The sequence below is a fragment of the Hoplias malabaricus genome, chromosome Y (assembly GCF_029633855.1).
Source record: "Hoplias malabaricus isolate fHopMal1 chromosome Y, fHopMal1.hap1, whole genome shotgun sequence".
Taxonomy (NCBI): domain Eukaryota; kingdom Metazoa; phylum Chordata; class Actinopteri; order Characiformes; family Erythrinidae; genus Hoplias; species Hoplias malabaricus.
The window spans coordinates 20851810-20872575 of record NC_089820.1 but is presented as its reverse complement, the minus strand read 5'-3'; the positions used below and the strand labels follow the sequence as shown (position 1 = coordinate 20872575).

Genomic DNA, 20766 nt, shown 5'->3' with positions numbered 1-20766 from the left:
GAGGTTGTGGGTTCAAGTCCCGCTCCGGGTGACTGTCTGTGAGGAGTTGGTGTGTTCTCCCCGTGTCCGTGTGGGTTTCCTCCGGGTGCTCCAGTTTCCTCCCATGGTCCAAAAACACACGTTGGTAGATGGATTGGTATGGAGTAAAAAAGGGTCAAAAAGATTTTGAGTTTGTAAAACAGTACTCACAAATCTAATGGACTTTGTAACTGCATTTGAGCAACTACAGACACGTAAAACCAAAATCCAAAAATGTATTGGAATGAACAAATTTAAAAAACAACAACAATAAAAATCATTTAAATTCACAAATATGAAAAAAAGAATCAACCAAATGTCGTGAATGTGTGAATCAGTACCTTCTCAAACGGCTTAAAAGCTGCACACATTTTTAAGGTTTCAAATGTGACAGTGGGGTTTTTTGAATGAAGTGGAAAAAATCCACACATTCGCCTTCTCTGCTGCGTGTGTCAATCTCTTTTTGCAGTTGCGGATTTAAGACCCTGTTTTGACGGCCAGTTGATGGACCAATAGGAAAGCTTTAGCTGGACCAATCACATCGCAAGGTTTGTTTAACCTTTTCCACCAAATGAACTCCGGTTCTTGAACCGGTTCTGTTCCTGATTCTTGGAACCTTGGTTCTTTCCAGTGTATACGGACAGCGGAGAAATGTAACCATGAGCCGTGGCTCTGACCAACGCGCATGGCATCACGCCTAACTGCACCAGAGACACATAAAAACGGGACGTGTTCCTGTTTTTTCCATATAATTTATTTATATGAAACGTTGTAAATGACCCTGTCAAGCTCCACTGGGCGATAACACTGTATTTGAAGCTCTGAGCTCTTGGTTACGTTTCTCCACTGTTCACAAGGTCAGCAGGACGCCTCTGAACTCGGCCACAGCGTCCCCCGCTCATGAGGTATTCCTGATTCCCCTCTATACGCGTAGAAATGCACCAGTTGACAGGAAAGAACCAAGGTTCCAAGAATCAGTTACAGAACCAGTACAAGAACCGGAGTTAATTTGGTGGAAAAGCGCTATGGTTGACATAAACAAATCAGTGTTCCGATTGGTTAAACAAACCTCGTGATGTGATTGGTCCAGCTAAAGCTTTCCTATTGGTCCATCAATTGGCCGCCAAAACAGGGTCTTAAATCCGCAACTGCAAAAAGAGATTCGCACACCCAGCAGAGAAGGCGAATGTGTGGATTTTTTCCTCGTCATTCAAAAACCCCCACTGTCACATTTGGAACCTTAAAAAGGTTTGCTCTTGCACATTTTAAGCCATTTGAGAAGGTACTGATTCACACGTTCACGACATTTGATTTACAAATGCAAATCTTTTTTTCATATTTGTGAATTTAAATTATTATTGTTGCTGTTGTGGTTTTAAATTTGTGCATTCCAATACATTTGTAGATTTTAGTTTTGCGTGTATGTAGTTGCTCAAACGCAGTTACAAAGTCTGTTACATTTGTGAGTATTGTTTTACAAACTCAAAATCTTTTTGAACCTTTTTTGACTCCATAGATTGTCGACTCAAAAGTGTCCATAGGTGTGAGTGAATGTGTGAGTGTGTGTCACCCTGCAAAAGACTGGTGCCCCCTCCAGGGTGTGTTCCTGCCTTGCGCCCAGTGATTCTGGGTAGGCTCCAGACATGAATGAATGTTGCTTATAACCCACCTCATACAAACTGCCACTCACTTAATTCTCTCTCCATTTGCTCCAGTCACTATGACATTTGTTTATTTATTTAATAGCTAAAGATTCTGGCTTCTTGAAATTTCTTAAAATAACTTTAACTAAAAATGGCTAACTTTAACTAAAAATTTTACAGATTCCAACAACAGCAACAACAATGAAACCATCACAGTTTCCTCTGGCTTGAATTTCTGAGCCACTCTTTTGCAACTGTTATGGTTTCACACAAACTGTGTTGTTTCCACATTAGTGTTAGAGCTGCTGCTTCCCTCTTTTACATGCTACAATATGCCAGATCTAACTTTTACTGACATTACCTTCTTCTTTTATTTGCAATTGTTATTTGTTGTTTACCAGTGTTGTTTAGAGGGTTGAATTATGACCTTTCAGTTGCATGAACATACATCAAAATGTTTCTTGTTTATTTAAAAGTTTGTGACATGACCTTGCCACTTTTTATTTTGCCAAAATTGATAAAACCTAGATCCACCACTGGCTGCATTCATTTTATTTACTAAGAAAAATATTGAAAAAGAAGATGCCTCCACCGGTATTGTTTTAAAGCAAGTCAAAGCCTAGTCTGTTTTATCTTCTATTACATCTTCACCATACTTTACTCTTTTATTAAAGCTTGAATTGCTTAAACTTGAAGCACTTTGCTGAAATTTTAATAAAAACACCTTTCATAACCGCTGAGGATCCATTATACAACAGCAGAATGCACATATACTCCTAAAATGACCTGGATTTTCACACCTCATTCTAGTTGATATGTTTTGCATTTACCAAGACTTACTTAAGATAAAATATATGCGAAACACATGTCCACAGGCATTTAGGTAGGTGGCATGGCATGAAGTGAGACTGCATGCTGGATAGAGCAAAGCCCTCTGCGCATGTTAGATAACAGACAGAAGCTTTATTACAAAAACACCAACCCTATGAACCTGTTCCCTTTTCTATTTAACAGTAACAGAATTTCTGAACACAGAGCTGGTAGTGTCTCACACAGTGTGCCCTGCAAAACCAACTGTGGAAATAGAAGAAGAATGGCCAACTTACTAGTTAAGGCAAAACATGGTGAAAATGTGTTAAGGTGAAGTTTTTTTGATGGAAAGTAATCCCAGATAATCCTGAAGCCTGGCATTATTTTTTATCTTTTGGTGATTCTAGCACAGAACCTGTTTAAAGGTAAAAACCAAACCACAGTAGGGGTAAACAAGGCTAGGCTAAAAGACAGCCTCAGGCACGTGGGAGATTACTCTCATTGTTACCAAGCTGTTAACTCATCAATTCAACATAGTCAATGAAAGCAGTCAATTTCTACCCCATATAAGGGTACTTCTTGAGACAAGTTCTCAATATTAAACTGAAGAAGAATTTAGGACTGTAGCCACTATTATGACATCTGCATGTATGGTATTTGGTAGATTCTTAAATACTTTTAATACTTTATTAAACTTTAATCATGTTACCGATTTAGATAAATATATATTCAGATGTATTGGCCTAACTGTATGTTAGATTAGAAATGTTTGTATTTGTGAAATGTTTTAATTTTAATTTCAATGCTTATGTAAAATGTATCCCAAAAACAGCATTTTATCTCAAAAGTGGCACATCTCAAAAGTAAGACCATTTCTCTCTCTGAGCAACATAGAACAGTGTATACACATGTTTTATAACTTGCAGGTAGACTACTGTAATACCCTCTTTTCTGGTCTACAAAAATATATTTAAATAATCAGTTACAGATCATTGTGGTGCAATAATGCTGGCTAAAATTATTAAACATTAAACCCATTTTGAAGTCTTTACACTGGCTACATGTTCATTTTTGTATTGATTTTACCTTGTTTTATTAGGTGCAACTGGGTACTGCCCCAGATTTCCTGTCACATATGCTTTTAGTTTATGAACCTGGAAGATCTCTTAAATCCTCTAGTGCTTTTCTTTTAAATGTTCCTCAAGGCAAGACAAAAATATCTGGTAATGTTTCTTTCAGTCACTAAGCTCTGAACCTCTAGAACAGCCTTCAAGTGAATGGAGCAAAAAATGTTCACATATTTAAATACAAATTAAAAACCTACTTATTTTGTCTGGCTTTTTGAACGTGTTTTACAGACTCTTATGGTATTAGTTCCAGTATTTTCTTTGTACTTTATTTTAATTATTTTTGAATGTATTGTTGTATTTACTTTTTTCTTATGTTTTGTTTGTAACTGTGTTTGTTCTATTAAAGCTTCATAAACATAAATTTATTTACTATACATTTTGTCTTTTTAGTTGTAATTTTTTTATTGATTAACTATTTTTAATGGTTTGTCACTCGTTTGTGAAGCACTCTGAAATACAGTTGGATTTGTCTGAAAAGTGCTATAAAAATATTTCACTCATTCGTTCATTGTCTGTATCCACTGATCCGGTTCAGGGTCGTGGTGGGTCCGGAGCCTGCCCGGAATCATTGGGCACAAGTCAGGAACACACACTGGAGGGGGCGACAGTCCTTCACAGGGCGACACACACACACAAACATTCACTCACACTTTTGAGTCGCCAATCTACCTACCAACGTGTGGAGGACCCGGAGGAATCCCACACGGACACTGGGTGAACACACCAAACTCTTCACAGACAGTCACCTGGAGCGGGACTCGAACCCACAACCTCTAGGTCCCTGGAGCTGTGTGACTGCGACAACTACCTTCTGCACCACCCTTATATAAATAATGTTTGATTGATTGATTGACAGATTGATTGATTGATCGATCGGTCAATGACCAAAACACATATATAGTGTACAAACAAGACAACTGCACTGCTACTGTTGTAAGCATTTCTGACTGGAAAGTTTTATAAATCACTAAACATTTTTGAATTGATTCTTATGACACATATCATGGAAGAAATTAGGAAGTCATAATCCTCCTACACTCTCAGAAAAAAAAATGTACAGTAGAGTAATAATATTGGTCACCAAATGTACAAACTGTGTAAATGTACCTTTAAAGGTTCAACAGTGTTTAAAAGTTCAGTTGTGCTCCTTAAAGGTATGTTACATTCTCTTCTCCAGAAGGAGAGATGCATGTTTGTAATCTTTCAGTATAGAACAGTCATATAAAAAAATAATGAAAATCATGAAGATCAACACAATTTTAAAATCTACATTTATAATAAAACAAGGTACAATTATGTTTCCTGATTAAAGGTACAAATATGTACCAATGAGAGTACCACCACAGAGACAAAAGGTAAAAATTGTATTGAGAGTGTATTGCTAGGACATGAGGAAGATTAAATATGGTATTTTTAGTGCAATCTTTATGTATCTGAGAAATATTTCAGAAGATTCTGTAGCCCATTTCTTAATGTTCACTCATAGAAATAGAAATATATCCAAAGGTGTTCTTGGGAGCAATAACTAAAAATAAAATATTCCTTAAAGGAATATTTTGTCATTTTCCAATGAAAAACCTGTATGTCCATTTTTGTTCATTTTTAATTTACTGCCTTATTTGAACACAGCAGGTGGTCTCCTGCACATTGTTTGAAAATTTCATGATGAATGGACCAGTAGAAATGCTCCAAAACTACTTGGAATTAAATCTATTTACATTGATTTCCACTGAAAGTTAAGAAGGTTTCTTTTTTCTCCTGTAAAGTTGCTGTTTTGGAGATCCATGTTTTCATTGAACAGCGACAATTTGCTGAAGGAATGTGTCAAGAACCTAATGCTTTTTGAATGCCTCTATGCTTTGTTATAACTGGCTGTTCACCAATTACAATATTTTCTTAGAACTGCAGCCAAGGGTTATTCAGGAACCTTTTTTAAAGTATTGAATTTTAAGCTACAATTACTAAAGGAATGCTTGTGGTCAATGTGGTTAGATGCTAGAGTTCTTTGGGCAAAACTGCTAATACTACTTTATCTTCATCTGTAATACTACCTAAACACTGTTCCCTGCTCTGTGTATAAGCATCTGACTGATGCTGTGAAAATAAACATAGTCAGTGGTGAATAAAACTTTAACAAAATCAGGAAGCATCAAATTAATTAACAGTTTTATATTTTATTAAAAAACAAAATACATAATCGAAACGACATCAGGCATCATAACCTTAAGGCATTAGGAGCATTTTAAAGTATATATAAAAATGTGTCTAGAGATTACACCTAATATTTTATTGTTAACAACTATCTGAAAAGTTTAGCTGAAGCAATAAAGCTTAAAACCAAAGTAAATTTCTTTACGTAAAAGCACCCAGAAATAGACTAAATAAATGCTTTAGCAAGGGTGGCACAGTGGCAATGTATGTGGTGTAGCTGCTGTGGTTTTAAAGGTGAGGGTTCACGCCCCTTAAACTGTCACTGTGAGGAGTCTAGTCTGCTGTGTTCTCCCTGTGTCTTCAAGGGTTTCCTCCAAGTGCTCCTGTTTCCTCCCACATTCCAAAAACAGATGTTATTGAGTAAGAGTGGCTTGGTCAGTGTGTGATGCCCTGTAATAGCATCACCTAGTGATTCTGGCTTGGCTCCAAATGAAAGAATTAATTAATGTTTCACAATCAGAAATAGCATATACAGTACCAGTCAAAAGTTTGGACACATCTTCCCATTAGCCATTGGTGGAATAGGGCTATTCACTGTAGAGAACTGTGTACCAGCCCCTACTTCTGCACAGCACAAGTTATGGTCTCAAACACATTAAGAAAGCGATAAGTTCTACAAATGAACTCTTGATGAGGCCACAGCTGTTCACTAAAACATTCCAGGTGATGACCTCATGAAGCTGATTGAAAGAACGCTGAGAGTGTGCAAATCTGTCATCAAAGCAAAAGGGTGCTACTTTAGAAGAATCTAAAGTATAGAAAATTTGGGTTTGGTTAATACTTTTCTTGTTTACTATATAATTTCATATGTGTTCCTTCACAGTTTCCCTATTCATTTACAATGTAGAAAATAATAATAATAAAATAAAATAAAATCCATTGAATGAGAAGATGTATCCAAACATTTGACTGGTACTGTACATTCACAATATGTGGAAAATGGCCCAAAATAAAGAAATCCCTCTGTGAGTGAACATGTCCAAATATTTTTTTGGTACTGAATATTTCTTATATTTAAAACAATACTTATAAAGATGGTTTCTTCCACAAGGCGTTTTAGCTAGATGACCACAATGTACAAAAAATATTCATTGGTTGTCTGCTGTAATTCAGATCTGCAGTGGGTCCGGAGCCTACCCGGAATTTACTGGCACAATGCTGGAAACCTGAAGGGGGATGTCAGTCCTTCACAGGGTGACACACTCTCACCCATTCACTCACACCTATGGACACTTTTGAGCCACCAGTCTACCAATGTGTGTTTTTGGACTGTGGGAGGAAACCGACGCGGAACCTGGGAAAACACGCCAAACTCCTCACACTCAGCTCAAACCCACAACCCTAGCACAATGCAGCTGTGTGACAGTGACTCTACATTTTGCGCCACATGCCTCCCACTAAAAACATGATAAATCAAATCAAACTAAATCCAGTAAAGAGCAGAACAAGGAAACAGCTTTCTCAGGAATGCAGAACAAAAAGACTTAACATAGAAAATTAGCAATACTTTAAAAGAGCTAAAATTTGACCAGTTTGATAATTAAAAGAATCATATAGTGAAGTCCGTCTGTTCTAGAAATGCAACAAATATTAAAAATGCCATTGATTCACTCTTACTGGCCTATTATGAAATAGCACAGTCATGTTCTTAACAACAGGATTCAAGATATTGGCATTTATTCATCAAAGTTGGGTGAATATTTAATGTAAAAACTAGCAGAGGTTTGAGCACACTTGATGCAACAGCTTTAATGCAACATATTATTTACATGCAGTTCACCCAAATTCTAGCATGATTAATTCATGAATTTTTGATTGAGAATAAGTGATAAGTTATAATTTACCTTGCTCTAGGAATTGGACGTAGATGATTAAATTATTCTGTACTGATTCTTGCCCATATGTGAAATAAACTACCACTTTTAGTTTTTTCTTATTATTGACTTCTAAGGAGCAAAAAATGCTTAAAGATTGTTATGTTTTATTTTTTATTTTTATTTTATCTTTGGGCAGTGATTATCCATGTTCTATTGATTTTTTACATTAGTTTACATGTAGAAAACAACTAAATCCACTTTTGTACTGAAGTGCTATGTGCAAAATTAGTAAAAAAGGTATTTTTTTATTTTTTGTTATTGTTATTTATGTTACTACAGGACCACGACTCTTGAATTAAGCGGAAAAGATGATGATGATGTTACTACGGATTATTTTGATCTATTTGATTAAAAATCTCGGTATACCAGTATACCACCCATACCAGTCGACAGTTTGATTTAAGAGCTACACCAAATATGTCATTTGTAAATATCAAAACAGATTTTGGCTGTGCTCATTATAAGATACAACTTTGATGAATAATGGCCATTGTACCAAAAGAGATACAAGTTCTAAAGAAAATATCTGATATTTAGCTTTCTTAGTTGAAAAAATGTCATTCTATGTGTGTATGTATATGAGTATTTAAAAAATACAGCAATGAAATAATATCAAATTCTATGTTTACATCAGTTTCAACATCCAAGCATAGGTACAAAAGCAATATTAGCATGTTTACAATACAAAAAGCCAAAAACAAATATGGTATAAAATAAAGATTACGTTAAATGAACATACAGTATTTGTGGCACTATATAATTTGACTTTGTGTTCCAATTAATCCTTTCTTTTCCAGAATTAATATAATTCGTGATGACAAAGAAAGATGCTTGCCCTTTGTCAGCATCTCAAAAAATGCAAAGATAAAATGATTAAAAAACAAGGAAAATAAACAAAAATCAAAGCAATTTACAAGCAAGAAAAAAGTAAGTAAGCTGTAAGTAAGCAATTTGGAGATGTCCAGCACTGTGCTTTTTAACTGTGCTTATTTTTTTTGCACCAGGAGCTGTACTGGATGTCCGAATTCTTTATGAAAGGCTGAAAGGCCTCCAAGGTATATCATTCTCTAGAGCATAGTAGATGAGGATTTGGTGGATTTGGTGGTTCTGGGGTCTGACCCAGCTCAGGAAACTGTGACATCGTTCATATCATTCAGTTTGACATTGTCATCTATGGACTTCTTCTTGTCCCGTACCTCACCCTCTACATGCCAGCCCACCATAAACTGGTAGATAAGGACCCCCACAATTGTGCCCACAAACGGCGCAAAGATGGGCACCAGGAACCAGTAGTTACCATTTCTGTGGAAAGAAACAAATTACATTTTCAGTGCTGCATTCTTCAAAATAACAGTGGCATAAAATAATAAATGTTTTTGTTTTCTTGAAGAACCATATAATATGTGGTTTATGTCAAAATCATCTTTTTTCTCCAAGAAGCTTAAAAAGGTTTAACTGCTTCTCTATTAAAAAGGTTTCAGCTCAGTTACCTTGTTTGATACTAGAGATTGTATAAGGTTGTAAAAAGAAGTAGACATTTCAAAGAAATATTAAACATGTTTAGGAACCACAGACACGTCCTGTTGGTCCTTTGAGTTGTCATGTTCTACAGGAACCACAGACATGAAACTACGGATACTGGAAACCTGTGCTAGCATTTCTCCTGCAGTGTTGCTATCAATGTGTGAAGAGTGGGAGAAGAGGGTTGCACTGACAATCCAACACAATGGGCAGCATGTTGAACACATTTTATAAGTGGTCAGAAACGTGTAAATAACACATGAAAGAATAAAGTTACATTAAAACCAAGCACACCATTGCTTTTCTTGTGAAATTCCCAATCAGTTTGATGTGTCACATGACCCTCTTCCCATTGAAAAAACAAAAGATGGATCCAAAATGGCCAACTTCAAAATGGCCGCCATGGTCATCACCCATCTTGAAAAGTTTCGCCCCTCCCATAAACTAATGTGCCACAAACAGGAAGTTAATATCAACAACCATTCCCATTTTATTAAGGTGTATCCATATAAATGGCCCACCGTGTATATAGTATAACTTCTGATTTTACAGAACAGCTCTTGGAAAGTAATATCATGAAATTGTTCTATATCAGTTAAACAGTTTTAAAACTGTTCATCCAGCCCTTATCCATAAAGGAGCCTTCGTATTTAAGATTGTGTGTGATAATGTAAAATTACTCTTGAAGCATAATATTGTTTGACTCACGTGAAGACTCTGGAACCCCAGCCTGCGATGGAAGTGAAGAGGCGGGGTCCGAAGTCCCTGGCTGGGTTTACTGCATAGCCAGAGTTGAAGCCCATGGATAAGCCAATAACCATCACAGTGAAGCCCACAGTGAAAGCCTCCAGCCCCTGTGGGATGGGGTTGTTGTAGGGGTCCACAATGGCCAGGACACAGATGATGAGTGCAGCTGTGCCAATCAGCTGTAAAAAAATTACAGGAAAAAGAACATTAAACACTTAATGAATGTAGAATATATGACTGGGACGTCGCCGTGTAGCAATGACCATGCCACCCAGGGAATGAGGGCACTGGGGGCATGGGCAGCTTGCCATTTCTGCTGTTTATTTACACACACACAAACATAAACTTAGCTTAAATTAACAGGCGTTTTGGGTGAACATCAAACAAAACAAGCAACAATCCCAGTCTCATTTTCTCTCTTCATCCATTTAACTCTCAAACACAGCCTAACCAGGTGTTTCTCCAGCCCCTATGTGGATCCCACCCTCCTCTATATGGGCACACGCTACACACATTGTACATGTCTTCTTTTCCTCCTCTTATTATTAGTTGTTGCTTCAGTGGGTAACAATATTTCCTCTACATAGCACTGGGTTTGGCTCCCAGCTTAGGCAGGATAATAACATTCAAAGAGAAAGACACCTGACACCTTATTTACCTATTACATGTAATATAATTTAATTTGTAATCTCTCTCTGCACTTATATGAACTACAGATTATCACAGACCTCAAAGTTTTTCTGTTTTGTGTTAAAATATTTTAAAATTTCTTTATCAACAGACCAACTGAAATTTTCCAGAATAACTTGGAAAAAAATTGTGTTATTAACTAATAATAAAAGCCAAGTAAATATATGTAAAGTTAATAAGAGTTTTGGAGATCCAAAGTTATGTTCCACTAGACACTAGAATTTTTCCTTTACATTTCAGTAGCAGCCACCAGCTGAAAACATGATGATTCACTGTGTGGTTTCCATTTTTATATAATCTGAAATCATTTTATTGGTCGCTTTTGTCCTAACTGACAATCAAATAAATGAAACTTTTGCAGTCACTGACCTGATCAAAAAATCCATTGGCGGTACTCAGGTGTTTACCAGGGTATGTAGCAAAAATACCAATGGGCAAATCTCCACTTTCAATTTCATTTGTCCGCAGAGCATCTATTCAAGATAAAAATGAATAAATAAATAAATAATAATAATAATAAAATAAATTAATTAATGAACTAAACCATTTTGACATTAGTTTAGTTTTTGGAGATACTTGCCAAAGTACATCCCAAAGATGACACCAGCCCCCAAAAAGGAACCGAGGGTTTGGAAGAGAAAGTACACAGGCAGCTTTCTCCATTTTTCCCTTCCAAGGATGCAGAGGGCAAAGGTCACAGCTGGGTTGAGATGACCACCTATGGGGTTGTCAGAAGTTGTCAGAGTGAATGATCAAAACGGTCCAGAAGCAATAATTATCTGAGAAGGCTCCTGGATTATAACTGAATTTTAGAAGGGTTTGGGTACCTGAGACCTGGCCGCACACCAGGATTCCGAGAGTGGCAGCGAATCCGAACGCTAGGTTCACAGCAAGAAAGGAGCCGTGACTCCCACCACTGAGTGTTGACTGAGCCACAGAACCACAGCCAAACATCTGCAACAAAAGATGAATATAACATGAGATATCCTTCATCGCAAGAAACCTTGACTGCTGTTAGACAGGTAATATCCTTCTGCTCATATATGGCCTTTGTAGACAGTCCTGACACTGCAATAATGTTTACTTTCCTGTTTTCGTAATTGGAAAATTCTACATTCTATGTACACAAATGCACAGGACCAAACATACAGAGGAGAATCACAGCAGGATTTCGGTTCACATGCTGGATATAAACAAAAACTTTGGGAGTGACTCTTCCTGCTACTATCTTAGTTGAGATTAACAATTACAACTAAAACCCCACACGTATATCTGAAATGGTAACTTGCACACAATGTAACTGAGCCAATATTCAGACATCAGACACGAAAACATCGTTTTATGAATGTGAAATTAACGGAGTTGACTTGCTTGAGTGCAAATATTCAGGACGTTTTTAAGACAGCTTTTCTACACCTTCATCTGAAGACACTTGTTTCATGCTTAAATGAAAAGATCTTGACAATTCTGGCAAACCATCTTAAGTTCCCTAGCTTCCAAAACTTGACGTAGTAGTGTGCCAGGTTATGTTTCTGGCTTTTATCAGACCTAAAGGGGAAAGAAGGTGGTCCATGGACTTTTCTAGAGCCAAAGAACAGAAAGTTCTCTGTTAAACAGCAGATATGGAGCTGTAGATCACAAGGGTTGGACAGAGTCTTTCATTCTTTACATTCTTTGGATTAGATTTACTTCACCCCAACACTATATACTTTAACATCTGCTGGATCACATTTGTGGGGAGCACTATACTGAAGTGCAGCATGACTCTTATATAAACACTTCAACAAAAGATGTAGATCTTCATAAACATGTATAGACACTTCCAATAAGATTAAGACTGCCATCACAGAAAAAGCCTACATAACAGTGTGCTACACCTTGTCATCATGTCTGTACAATATACATAATCATGTATACAATTTGGAACACCACAAGTCAAATGACATGTTTTATGGTTCTGTGAAAATGGGTTTACATGCCGTCTTTAAGGATTTACATGTGCTAATACGCTCAGTGTTATCCTCAGGGGTACCCGTAGTACCTATAGTTAGGGAACATGAATTAGTCAATCAATAAATCAAATTATGTACCGTATTCTATATTAACTGTAGATTTTAATGTGTAATTGATTTCATACGCCTTAGTTAATCTCTAGGAGTTTAGGGAATGGAACTGGACTTTAAAACCGCTATTGTACCATTAGAGCTACTTTTACACTGTTTGTAACTTTAGTGACAATAATGTACCTGTACAGTACCTTTTTTTCTGAGTGTGTAAAATCATCTGACTGTAGCAGTCAAAGAGGAAGAGGTTTTTGCTGAAATGTGAGAAAACAAGTAGTACTCGGAACAAGCGCCAAAACGGTTCATCACTTCAACATTACCATAAACTTGGTTTCAGTTTAAAGGGACAACACCCCCTCTCACAAAACTACTGAAGGCTATTACAACTGCGCTTGTTTCTCCTTTTCTGCAGCAACAACCTAATCTATTCAGAGAAGACTTTACACTAGGTATTGGAACAAATCTATGAAGATTTAAGGGCATTCAGCCATGTGCACATTCGTGAGGTTAAGAACTACTGTTGGATGATTAATTCTGGATCAGACACACCACTAGAATTAATTCCAAAGGTTCACCACTTCAGAGAACATATTTCCACTGCATTGGAATTTATAGGCATTCTGACAACTCTGGCACTGGGCATGGCACCCATCATATGAAGACATTTCTACAAGCATTTGGGCAAACATTGTACTAACATGTCTCGCTAGTTATAACACTGCTCTACTCCTAACAAAAACAGGCACAGATACTGGATTTTTAAAATGGCAGGTAACACTTCCTCACCCATGCTGGAAACTATGCTTATAAACACTAGAGTCCTTTTGAAAAGTTGTTTCAGTAGTGTGTATTGAATGTCATATCAGATACCTTTGGTGTCACGTGGAATTAAGTGGCTTGTATTTCAGCTCCAGACAAATCCTTTAATTGTTCAGATGTGGGGAAACACCGGTTGAGGAATGTTCCCCATTGCAGTCTACAGGGCATACCACTAGGAGCAAGGTTATGGGGATATGGAGACATAAATCTTGTTGATTTATTTTTGTCCAAATTATTTCCCCAAACCTCACTTTCAGTAGAAAAAATTCAACTTCATTTGAAAGACACGTTGTTGATTGTTACATAATTCCCACACTTGTGTTTTGACACTGGTGTTCTGATGTCAGAGGTAGGTTTTGTACATCGTTCGAACTAATGCTGCTCGTTTCTAGCACTTTTTCTAAGCAGCTGAATGGAATACATGGAATACAGTGAAAAAATACATATATAATGTGTATCCACCTCAGATTTCACACTGTTGTTAATGTGTCATAACGCAATAATCACACACAGTAAAAATGTGACCAACAGGTCTTTGAACACATTACTGGTAGGTTCATTGCTGTGTAGTTACAAAATTATAAGAGGTAAAATACAAAGTGGGACCAATATTTTTCGTGCCTTTCAGCTTTGTGTCAATTTTCATACATTTTTTTTAAAAAAACCATGTAAATAAACAAGTGCATTCCTGAACTTCTTATCAGTTTCTGTATTCAGCTTGGATGCAGGGAGAATTTTGTCTTTGTTTAGACAAGTTTACAGTGTGTTTTATCTGAAAAAATATTTTCTGTTTCACTTGTTATGCTCAGAAAATCAGTGGACATTTTATCTTGTGTAGCTTTACATAGAACAGAGCAACACACCTGAAATCAGTAACAAGCTTTCGGACAAACCTGATGTGTTACATCATTCCTTAACAGTTAAGATCCTCAGAACCATGATTGCTTTTAATTTTGTTCTCTTCAGAAGTACTGCCGAAAGTTATGGGCCTGGGCTTTAAATGCTGTGGTGCAATTTGGGACTTTTATTGGTTTATTGAGAGCTATCAGTAATAGCAGTGACATGTATAAGCTTGTTTAATCATTCTGTCCACTGCTACTTTGCCACATCAAAAAATGCAAGTTGATGGGTGGCAGCATTTCTCTTTCTAAATTTAGATTGTGGTTAAAGGTTAGTGTTTGAGTGAATGCTAGCTTTAGGGCCAGATAAGATTAAGAGGGACTCCAATCTACCAACAATCTGTTATCAACAGTGGGCTATTAAAAAAAAAGTGGTACCTCTTGAATGCTCAGGCTGAATAGAGTCTGAGAAAATGTGATAAGTTTAATAGCCACGAAAAGCCTGAACTCCCTCAGCTTATGTCTCAGCTCCAGACTCATATTTCATGTGTAACCATTCTCCACCCATTTTAGCTCCACCCATTACCGCATAACCCTCCAGCTCTACTCCTTATTTAAAAATTACATTATTTCCACATAATTCAATCATTTTGCATGTGTCCAGTTGTCAGCATATTTTTACTGTTGGGACAAAACCTTGTAACTCCATTTTCATCAGTTTTGACATGACTTGCAAAGGTCAGCTGCTCTTTACACTGTTACAGTTCAAGAACAAAGAAACTGATACAATCAGTGCAAAAAAGACCCAGAATAAATTTCAATTTATTTGCACTGAAATGTAAGTTTTTTTTCTTTCTTCTGCAAAATTACAATTTTGAAGATACAAGCTTCAGGAGGTGATTCTCAAAAGTTGCATTGTATTAAGTTTTACATTGTTGGTTCTTCTTTTGTGGATGTGTGCATGAGCAAACATCTTCTTTGTGAAATTACCCCATCCATCACCAATAAATACCAAGAAGAAATGAGTGTTAATGCCTTTCAGCAGTGACGCCTATAGTCCATAAGGTCCCGGACACAGATTAACCTCAACTCCTCCAGGGAAAGGATTGTCACTGCACAGTCATGATTAACTTTGAACTTTATTCCAAAACTAGGCTTAACCTATGTCCAGAAAATCACCTCTGACTGTGTAGGAGAAACTCCCTTTGTGCACATACCGATGTCACTAGCTCACTGAGAGAGAAGGTGCAGGGGAAGAAGAATATAACCATGTTCTCATTAATGTATAATATTTAACTACACCATTGGGTTTTTGTTACCTTAGAGTGAACCATTCATATCTAAAGATGTCAAAGTATGTATTGACAAATTGTTGTTTTTATTAGCTTACACAGCAAATTCTCCAGTATGAAATCAACACTATTAGTGTTAACACTGAAAGTGTTAAATTATTACACTAGCAGTGTTAATTTAACACTAACACTGGTGAATGTGCTGGGTTGAATGAACCCTTCATATCTACATAGGAAGCAGATTTTTACCCAGCAGAATTTGCCATGTTTTTCTCCCACATTTCTACAGTAGCCCATAACAGACAAAATTAATCAGGCTTTAGAGAGTGCATTAATATTTTTTACAATGAAGCAGCAAATTGGAACAGGAAGGCTGAAGGTTTTGAACTCATAACTAGAAGCCACTTGATCTTACACTTTTAATTTAAAGGAATAATAATAAAAAACACTTGTGGGACAGTTAACCAGACTAAAATCACTGGTAAGTGATCATTATGATCTGCTTACATCTTCATAAGTCTTTGATCAGTCAGCACTCAGTCAGCACTCGGACCACTGAAGAACATAGTAACAGCACACACGTATAAAGCTGCAGCTCTTTCTGTCTACTGTGTTACCTATCCGAGTTCCTCCAGGTAAAGAGTGGGCTTGCAGTGTCAGCTTTTCATAAAAACACTGGTGACATGCTTAACACAACATCACGTTCTTCTCAAAAATATACTTGAAGCAACAAAAATTCACTTTTCCACTTGATCCTGAACTTTTTTCTTAATTTAAGGGAGAATTCCTTCAGTTTTTCATTCTACCAAAGTTAACCCGGTCAAAAGGTGGTGGTGCCAGACACCAGATGTTGGAGACGTTTTTATGCGTCTAAAATTTATGGTATGCTATTACCTGAACAGTTCATGAAAATGTTACCTGATGCCTGAGGCATTTTAGAGAGACATTGATTTTGAGGCGGTTAAAGTATATTAAACATATTTAGTTTGTTTGTTTGTTTGTTTTGAACCTAACCAGAATAGAAAGATACTTATATGGTACAATGAGGCAAAAACAAATTTAACCAATAGCTACACGACTATTAAAAATCCCAGAAAACACATGTGCGTTCACTGGTAATTTTGGTAATTAAATAAAATAGCTGTGTTCTCAGGTTCCTACAGCTCCACTGCAAAGAAATTTGGAGTCAGTAATTCTCCTCATTATTTTCAAATGTAAATAAAATGCTTCTCAAAAGTTTAAAGTTACAATTCACTGCTTTCCTGTTACAAGCCACTACATCTCTTTCAGTAATGGGAAGTTTGCTAATAGGGAACCTCTGTGTATAATCATGTAATTATATTCAGGTAAAATGGGAATAAACCAGCCACACATCCATGTCATAAGTGAGTTTGTTTTTCTTATCTGGAGCTCTCTATTTGTAAGAGTGGGAACAAAGAATGAAATCAGGAGGGTGTTTTCTGTTTGTTTTTTGAGAAGTTATGCCAAGAGCTTTTATTTATTCTTCTCAATGAGCAGGACGAGATGCTATCACTGCTTCACCCAAGCTACAGTTCCTCTACTACTCTAGCTAACACTGCTTGGATCTACTGCAGTTTGTGCACAACTGCAGCTGCAGATTCAAGATATGCCTACAATCTTTTGGACATATACTGCACCTCTTTATACAGCAACCCCATTCTTCAATCTGTCATTTGCCCTTAACATTTCCATTCATTTATTCAAACAAGGAATGACAAAATCCTACGTTAATACTGGATGTTAGTTCTCTAAAGAATCTTTTAATGGTGAGCTCCTTAAAAGGGAGACGTCCGAATGTAAAGAAACTCCACACAGGGATTTTTTTTACCAGTTTATTCCTAGAACACACATCTAAGCCAGGAACCATTCCTTCCACTTGTTAAGAGTGGAATGTTCAAACATACACTCTGAAAACTAAAGGTGCCCCTAAAAAATAAGACAAATTTTCTGGAAGTGTGAGCATCTAAATATGTGAGAATCTGAACTTTTCAGAGACGCTCCACATAAAGAGCAAATACTCAAATACCTCTTAAATTGGTATAGAACAAGTACCAGACTCACCCACACACCACACTTGGCATGATTATTTGGTAAACCAAATGTGGTTCTTCTTTGGTTCATGGTTTTTAAAAGTGTAGCTCAGTGGAGTACCTCTGGGTACTTGTATCTATTTGGATATGAACTAAGTATAAGGTCAAATGCATAGTGAATACTAACTAAAGGTATAAATACAGGTGGAATTACTGCAGTGAAAATGTAATTAATGCTTCTTCACTAATGCAGCAGGGATGCATTCTATGAGTTTACAACAGTGTTGTTATTGAGAAAAAGAGTCTGCTTGTAACGGTAAATGCTGAGATAGAATTAGAGCCAAAAGATCAGGTGCACACTTACCACCAGGATGAAGGTCCCGAGGCATTCTGCCAGTCCCTGACGCAGCAGCTTGTTGCGGATCTGCAGGAATTGGGAAAGCTTATCCAAGAAAATCTTCTGCTTGCCCATCTTTCCACTGAGCTGAAGCTCCTCTTCTGACTATTAGTGAGAGCTGTTCTTTATGCTTCTCAGAGGAATGGATTTCCTGTGATGCTGTCCCATGTTCTTTATATATGCACACATACACACACCCACACACACACACACACACACACACACACACACACACACACACACATACACATACACTTCAGTCTTCTCTCACAACACACACCCCTGCACCTCCATGCCCTGCCCATCCACTCAGCCCCAGATAGTGTGCTTTCTGTTTCAAGTACAGACTTACAGCCTTGGTCCCTCTCTGACTCACCATCACTCATTCTTAACGTCAAATGCTGCTCTCGGAAAAGCGTTGTAGAGAGTAAAGATTTCTGAGATCTGAGAGATTAGCCATATATTAAACTGATCTCCCAGACTACATATCTCTCTACTTGCATCATAAACGTCAACAAGATCTCCTTTATGTAACCACTTTAGAGTGTTAGAGTGTTCATATATATATATATATATTCACTTTCATCAAGAGTAGTATTATTATTAATAATAATGAAACAATAACCTAATACAATTGTAATAATCAAGGAACCAGTTAAACATTAAATGTAATAATAAATAAATAAATAACAATTATGATTTAACTTAAATGAAGTGTGAAAATGGCAACAGACAGGGCATTTGTGTGTCTGTATGTGTCTGTGTGTGAGTGTATGCCTGAGGGTGAGTGGGTGTGTTGGAGTATGTGTGGGAGTGAGTGTGGGTGTTTCTGTGTGTGTGTTGGTCACTCACTGTCCCTGAGTTTGTGGCAAGCAGATATGTTCCTCTCTCTCGCTCTCTCTCTCGCTCTCTCTCTTTCTCTCTCTCTCTCTTTCTCTCTCTCTCTCTCTCTCTCTCTCTCTCTCTCTCTCTCCTCTCTCTCTCTCTCTCTATTTTAATTTCCAATTGACTCCACCTTCATAATGTTCATCAAAAAATAAACAACAGTAAATCAAACTGCATTCATTCACTGTATTCTTTTCCCTGCAGCTGTTTGCATTTTACTAAATGACCTGGAAAACTGCAACTAGGAGAAACCAATGAATCCCTAACACATTTATGGCTTTCTAAAGCTTGTTTTTCAAACAGTGCCTTGAGCCTTTTCTTTCCTTTGTACTTAATTATGTCAGTGACAGAATGACAGAACACACACTGGGATGGTCTATGTTTACAAGTATGGACATGACAGGGACCAAGTTTGAAGAAACTTGGACAAGTGTGTGAGGACCTTTATTATCTGTGTAAGGTGTGTAGAGGAGAAGACGACAGCATGATTAGACTAAATTTGTTAGACTGAAATAAGAACATGTTGGCAGGAGATTATTATTATTTGTGTTATTATTATGTGTAATTATTTAAAGGATGTGTGGATTGTTTTTGAAGGATGTGGTATAAGATTTACACAACGGTTTATTTAGTGCAGTCTATGCTGGGTTTCCCCAAAGCACCTTCATAGTATTGTCCTTAAATAATATTGCAAGCATCACAATGTTTTTGGACTGTGGGAGGAAACCGGAGCACCCAGAGGAAACCCACGCGGACACAGGGAGAACACACCAACTCCTCACAGACAGTCACTCAGAGCGGGAATCAAACCCACAACCTCCAGGTCCCTGGAACTGTGTGACTGTGACACTACCTGCTGCACCACCGTGCCGCTATATTTGGATAAATCCATTAAAATATCAATTAAAAAAAATCACTGAACAAATTATATGATTCAAATTGAAGCTGTATCATTAATAATGATATTCAATTAATAATATATTTAATTTGCTTTTTTCTGTTATTATATATTTCATCTCAAATTTAACAATTTCAAACATTCAGAAGGAAAGCATTTGTTTATTTTCTAAACAATTGTAATTTACCAAGGTTCTGACATATTTCCAAACCATCTCCACCTCTTAGATTCTTTGAAGCAAATTTCCACCGTACCTGTCTTTGTGCCTAAATGAATCATGTAATGAATGTATGTCGTATCACGTGTAACTGCATGACATCATTTTCGTAAACAAGTCAGAATATCACGATTACCACAATATTGATTTTTTTTATCATTTGAAAAAAAGCAGTGCTAGGACTACCCAAAAAGTAAGTGTAGTCAAAAAAACAAAATTAGACAATGTCAAAAGCATTGAAAAGAAAGGTTCTTAATGAGAAAAAGAAGGGTTCATTGTAGCTTTACTGCCAGAGGGCACAGTGAGCATCCATCTTGAAAATTTCAAAAACTGCAGTTCATACTAACAAGGTCAAGCAGTAAACACATGGGACAACAAAGCTACAGACTGGCAGAGGACGAAAACGACTCTCTACTGACCGTGATGACCGCCACCTCATTCGAATGTCACTTAACAATTGTAAGATTACGTCAAGTGAATGACAAAAAGAATGGCAAGCAGAAGCTGGGGTGAAATGCACAGCGAGGATGGTTTGAAACAGGCTTCTGGAGGCAGGGCTGAAGTTCAAAGCTAGAAAAAAAGCCCTTTATTAGTGAGAAGCAAAGTAGAGCCAGACTGAAGTTTGCGAAAGACCATAAGGATTGGACTGCGGAGGACT

General features: G+C 37.0%; 1 protein-coding gene across 1 annotated transcript; it reads right to left on the bottom strand.

The window, feature by feature from the left end:
• Positions 1 to 5768: 5768 nt before the first annotated feature.
• LOC136678274 (aquaporin-3-like) lies at positions 5769 to 18265 on the bottom strand. Its single transcript, XM_066656260.1, has 6 exons — positions 18076 to 18265; positions 11475 to 11601; positions 11228 to 11365; positions 11017 to 11120; positions 9919 to 10136; positions 5769 to 8991 (listed from the first exon to the last, which is right to left on the bottom strand). Exons 1-6 carry the CDS (start codon positions 18181 to 18183, stop codon positions 8814 to 8816), a joined length of 873 nt encoding a protein of 290 aa, XP_066512357.1. The 5' UTR covers positions 18184 to 18265; the 3' UTR covers positions 5769 to 8813.
• Positions 18266 to 20766: the final 2501 nt, after the last annotated feature.

Excerpts from the sequence above, each read along its gene's own strand:
- LOC136678274 (XM_066656260.1), bottom strand. The coding sequence starts at position 18,183 with ATGGGCAAGCAGAAGATTTTCTTGGATAAGCTTTCCCAATTCCTGCAG. Across the intron at positions 11,602-18,075 it reads TCGGGACCTTCATCCTGGTG|ATGTTTGGCTGTGGTTCTGT; the intron begins GTAAGTGTGCAC and ends CTTTTGTTGCAG. Across the intron at positions 8,992-9,918 it reads TGGGGTTCCAGAGTCTTCAC|AAATGGTAACTACTGGTTCC; the intron begins GTGAGTCAAACA and ends TTCTTTCCACAG.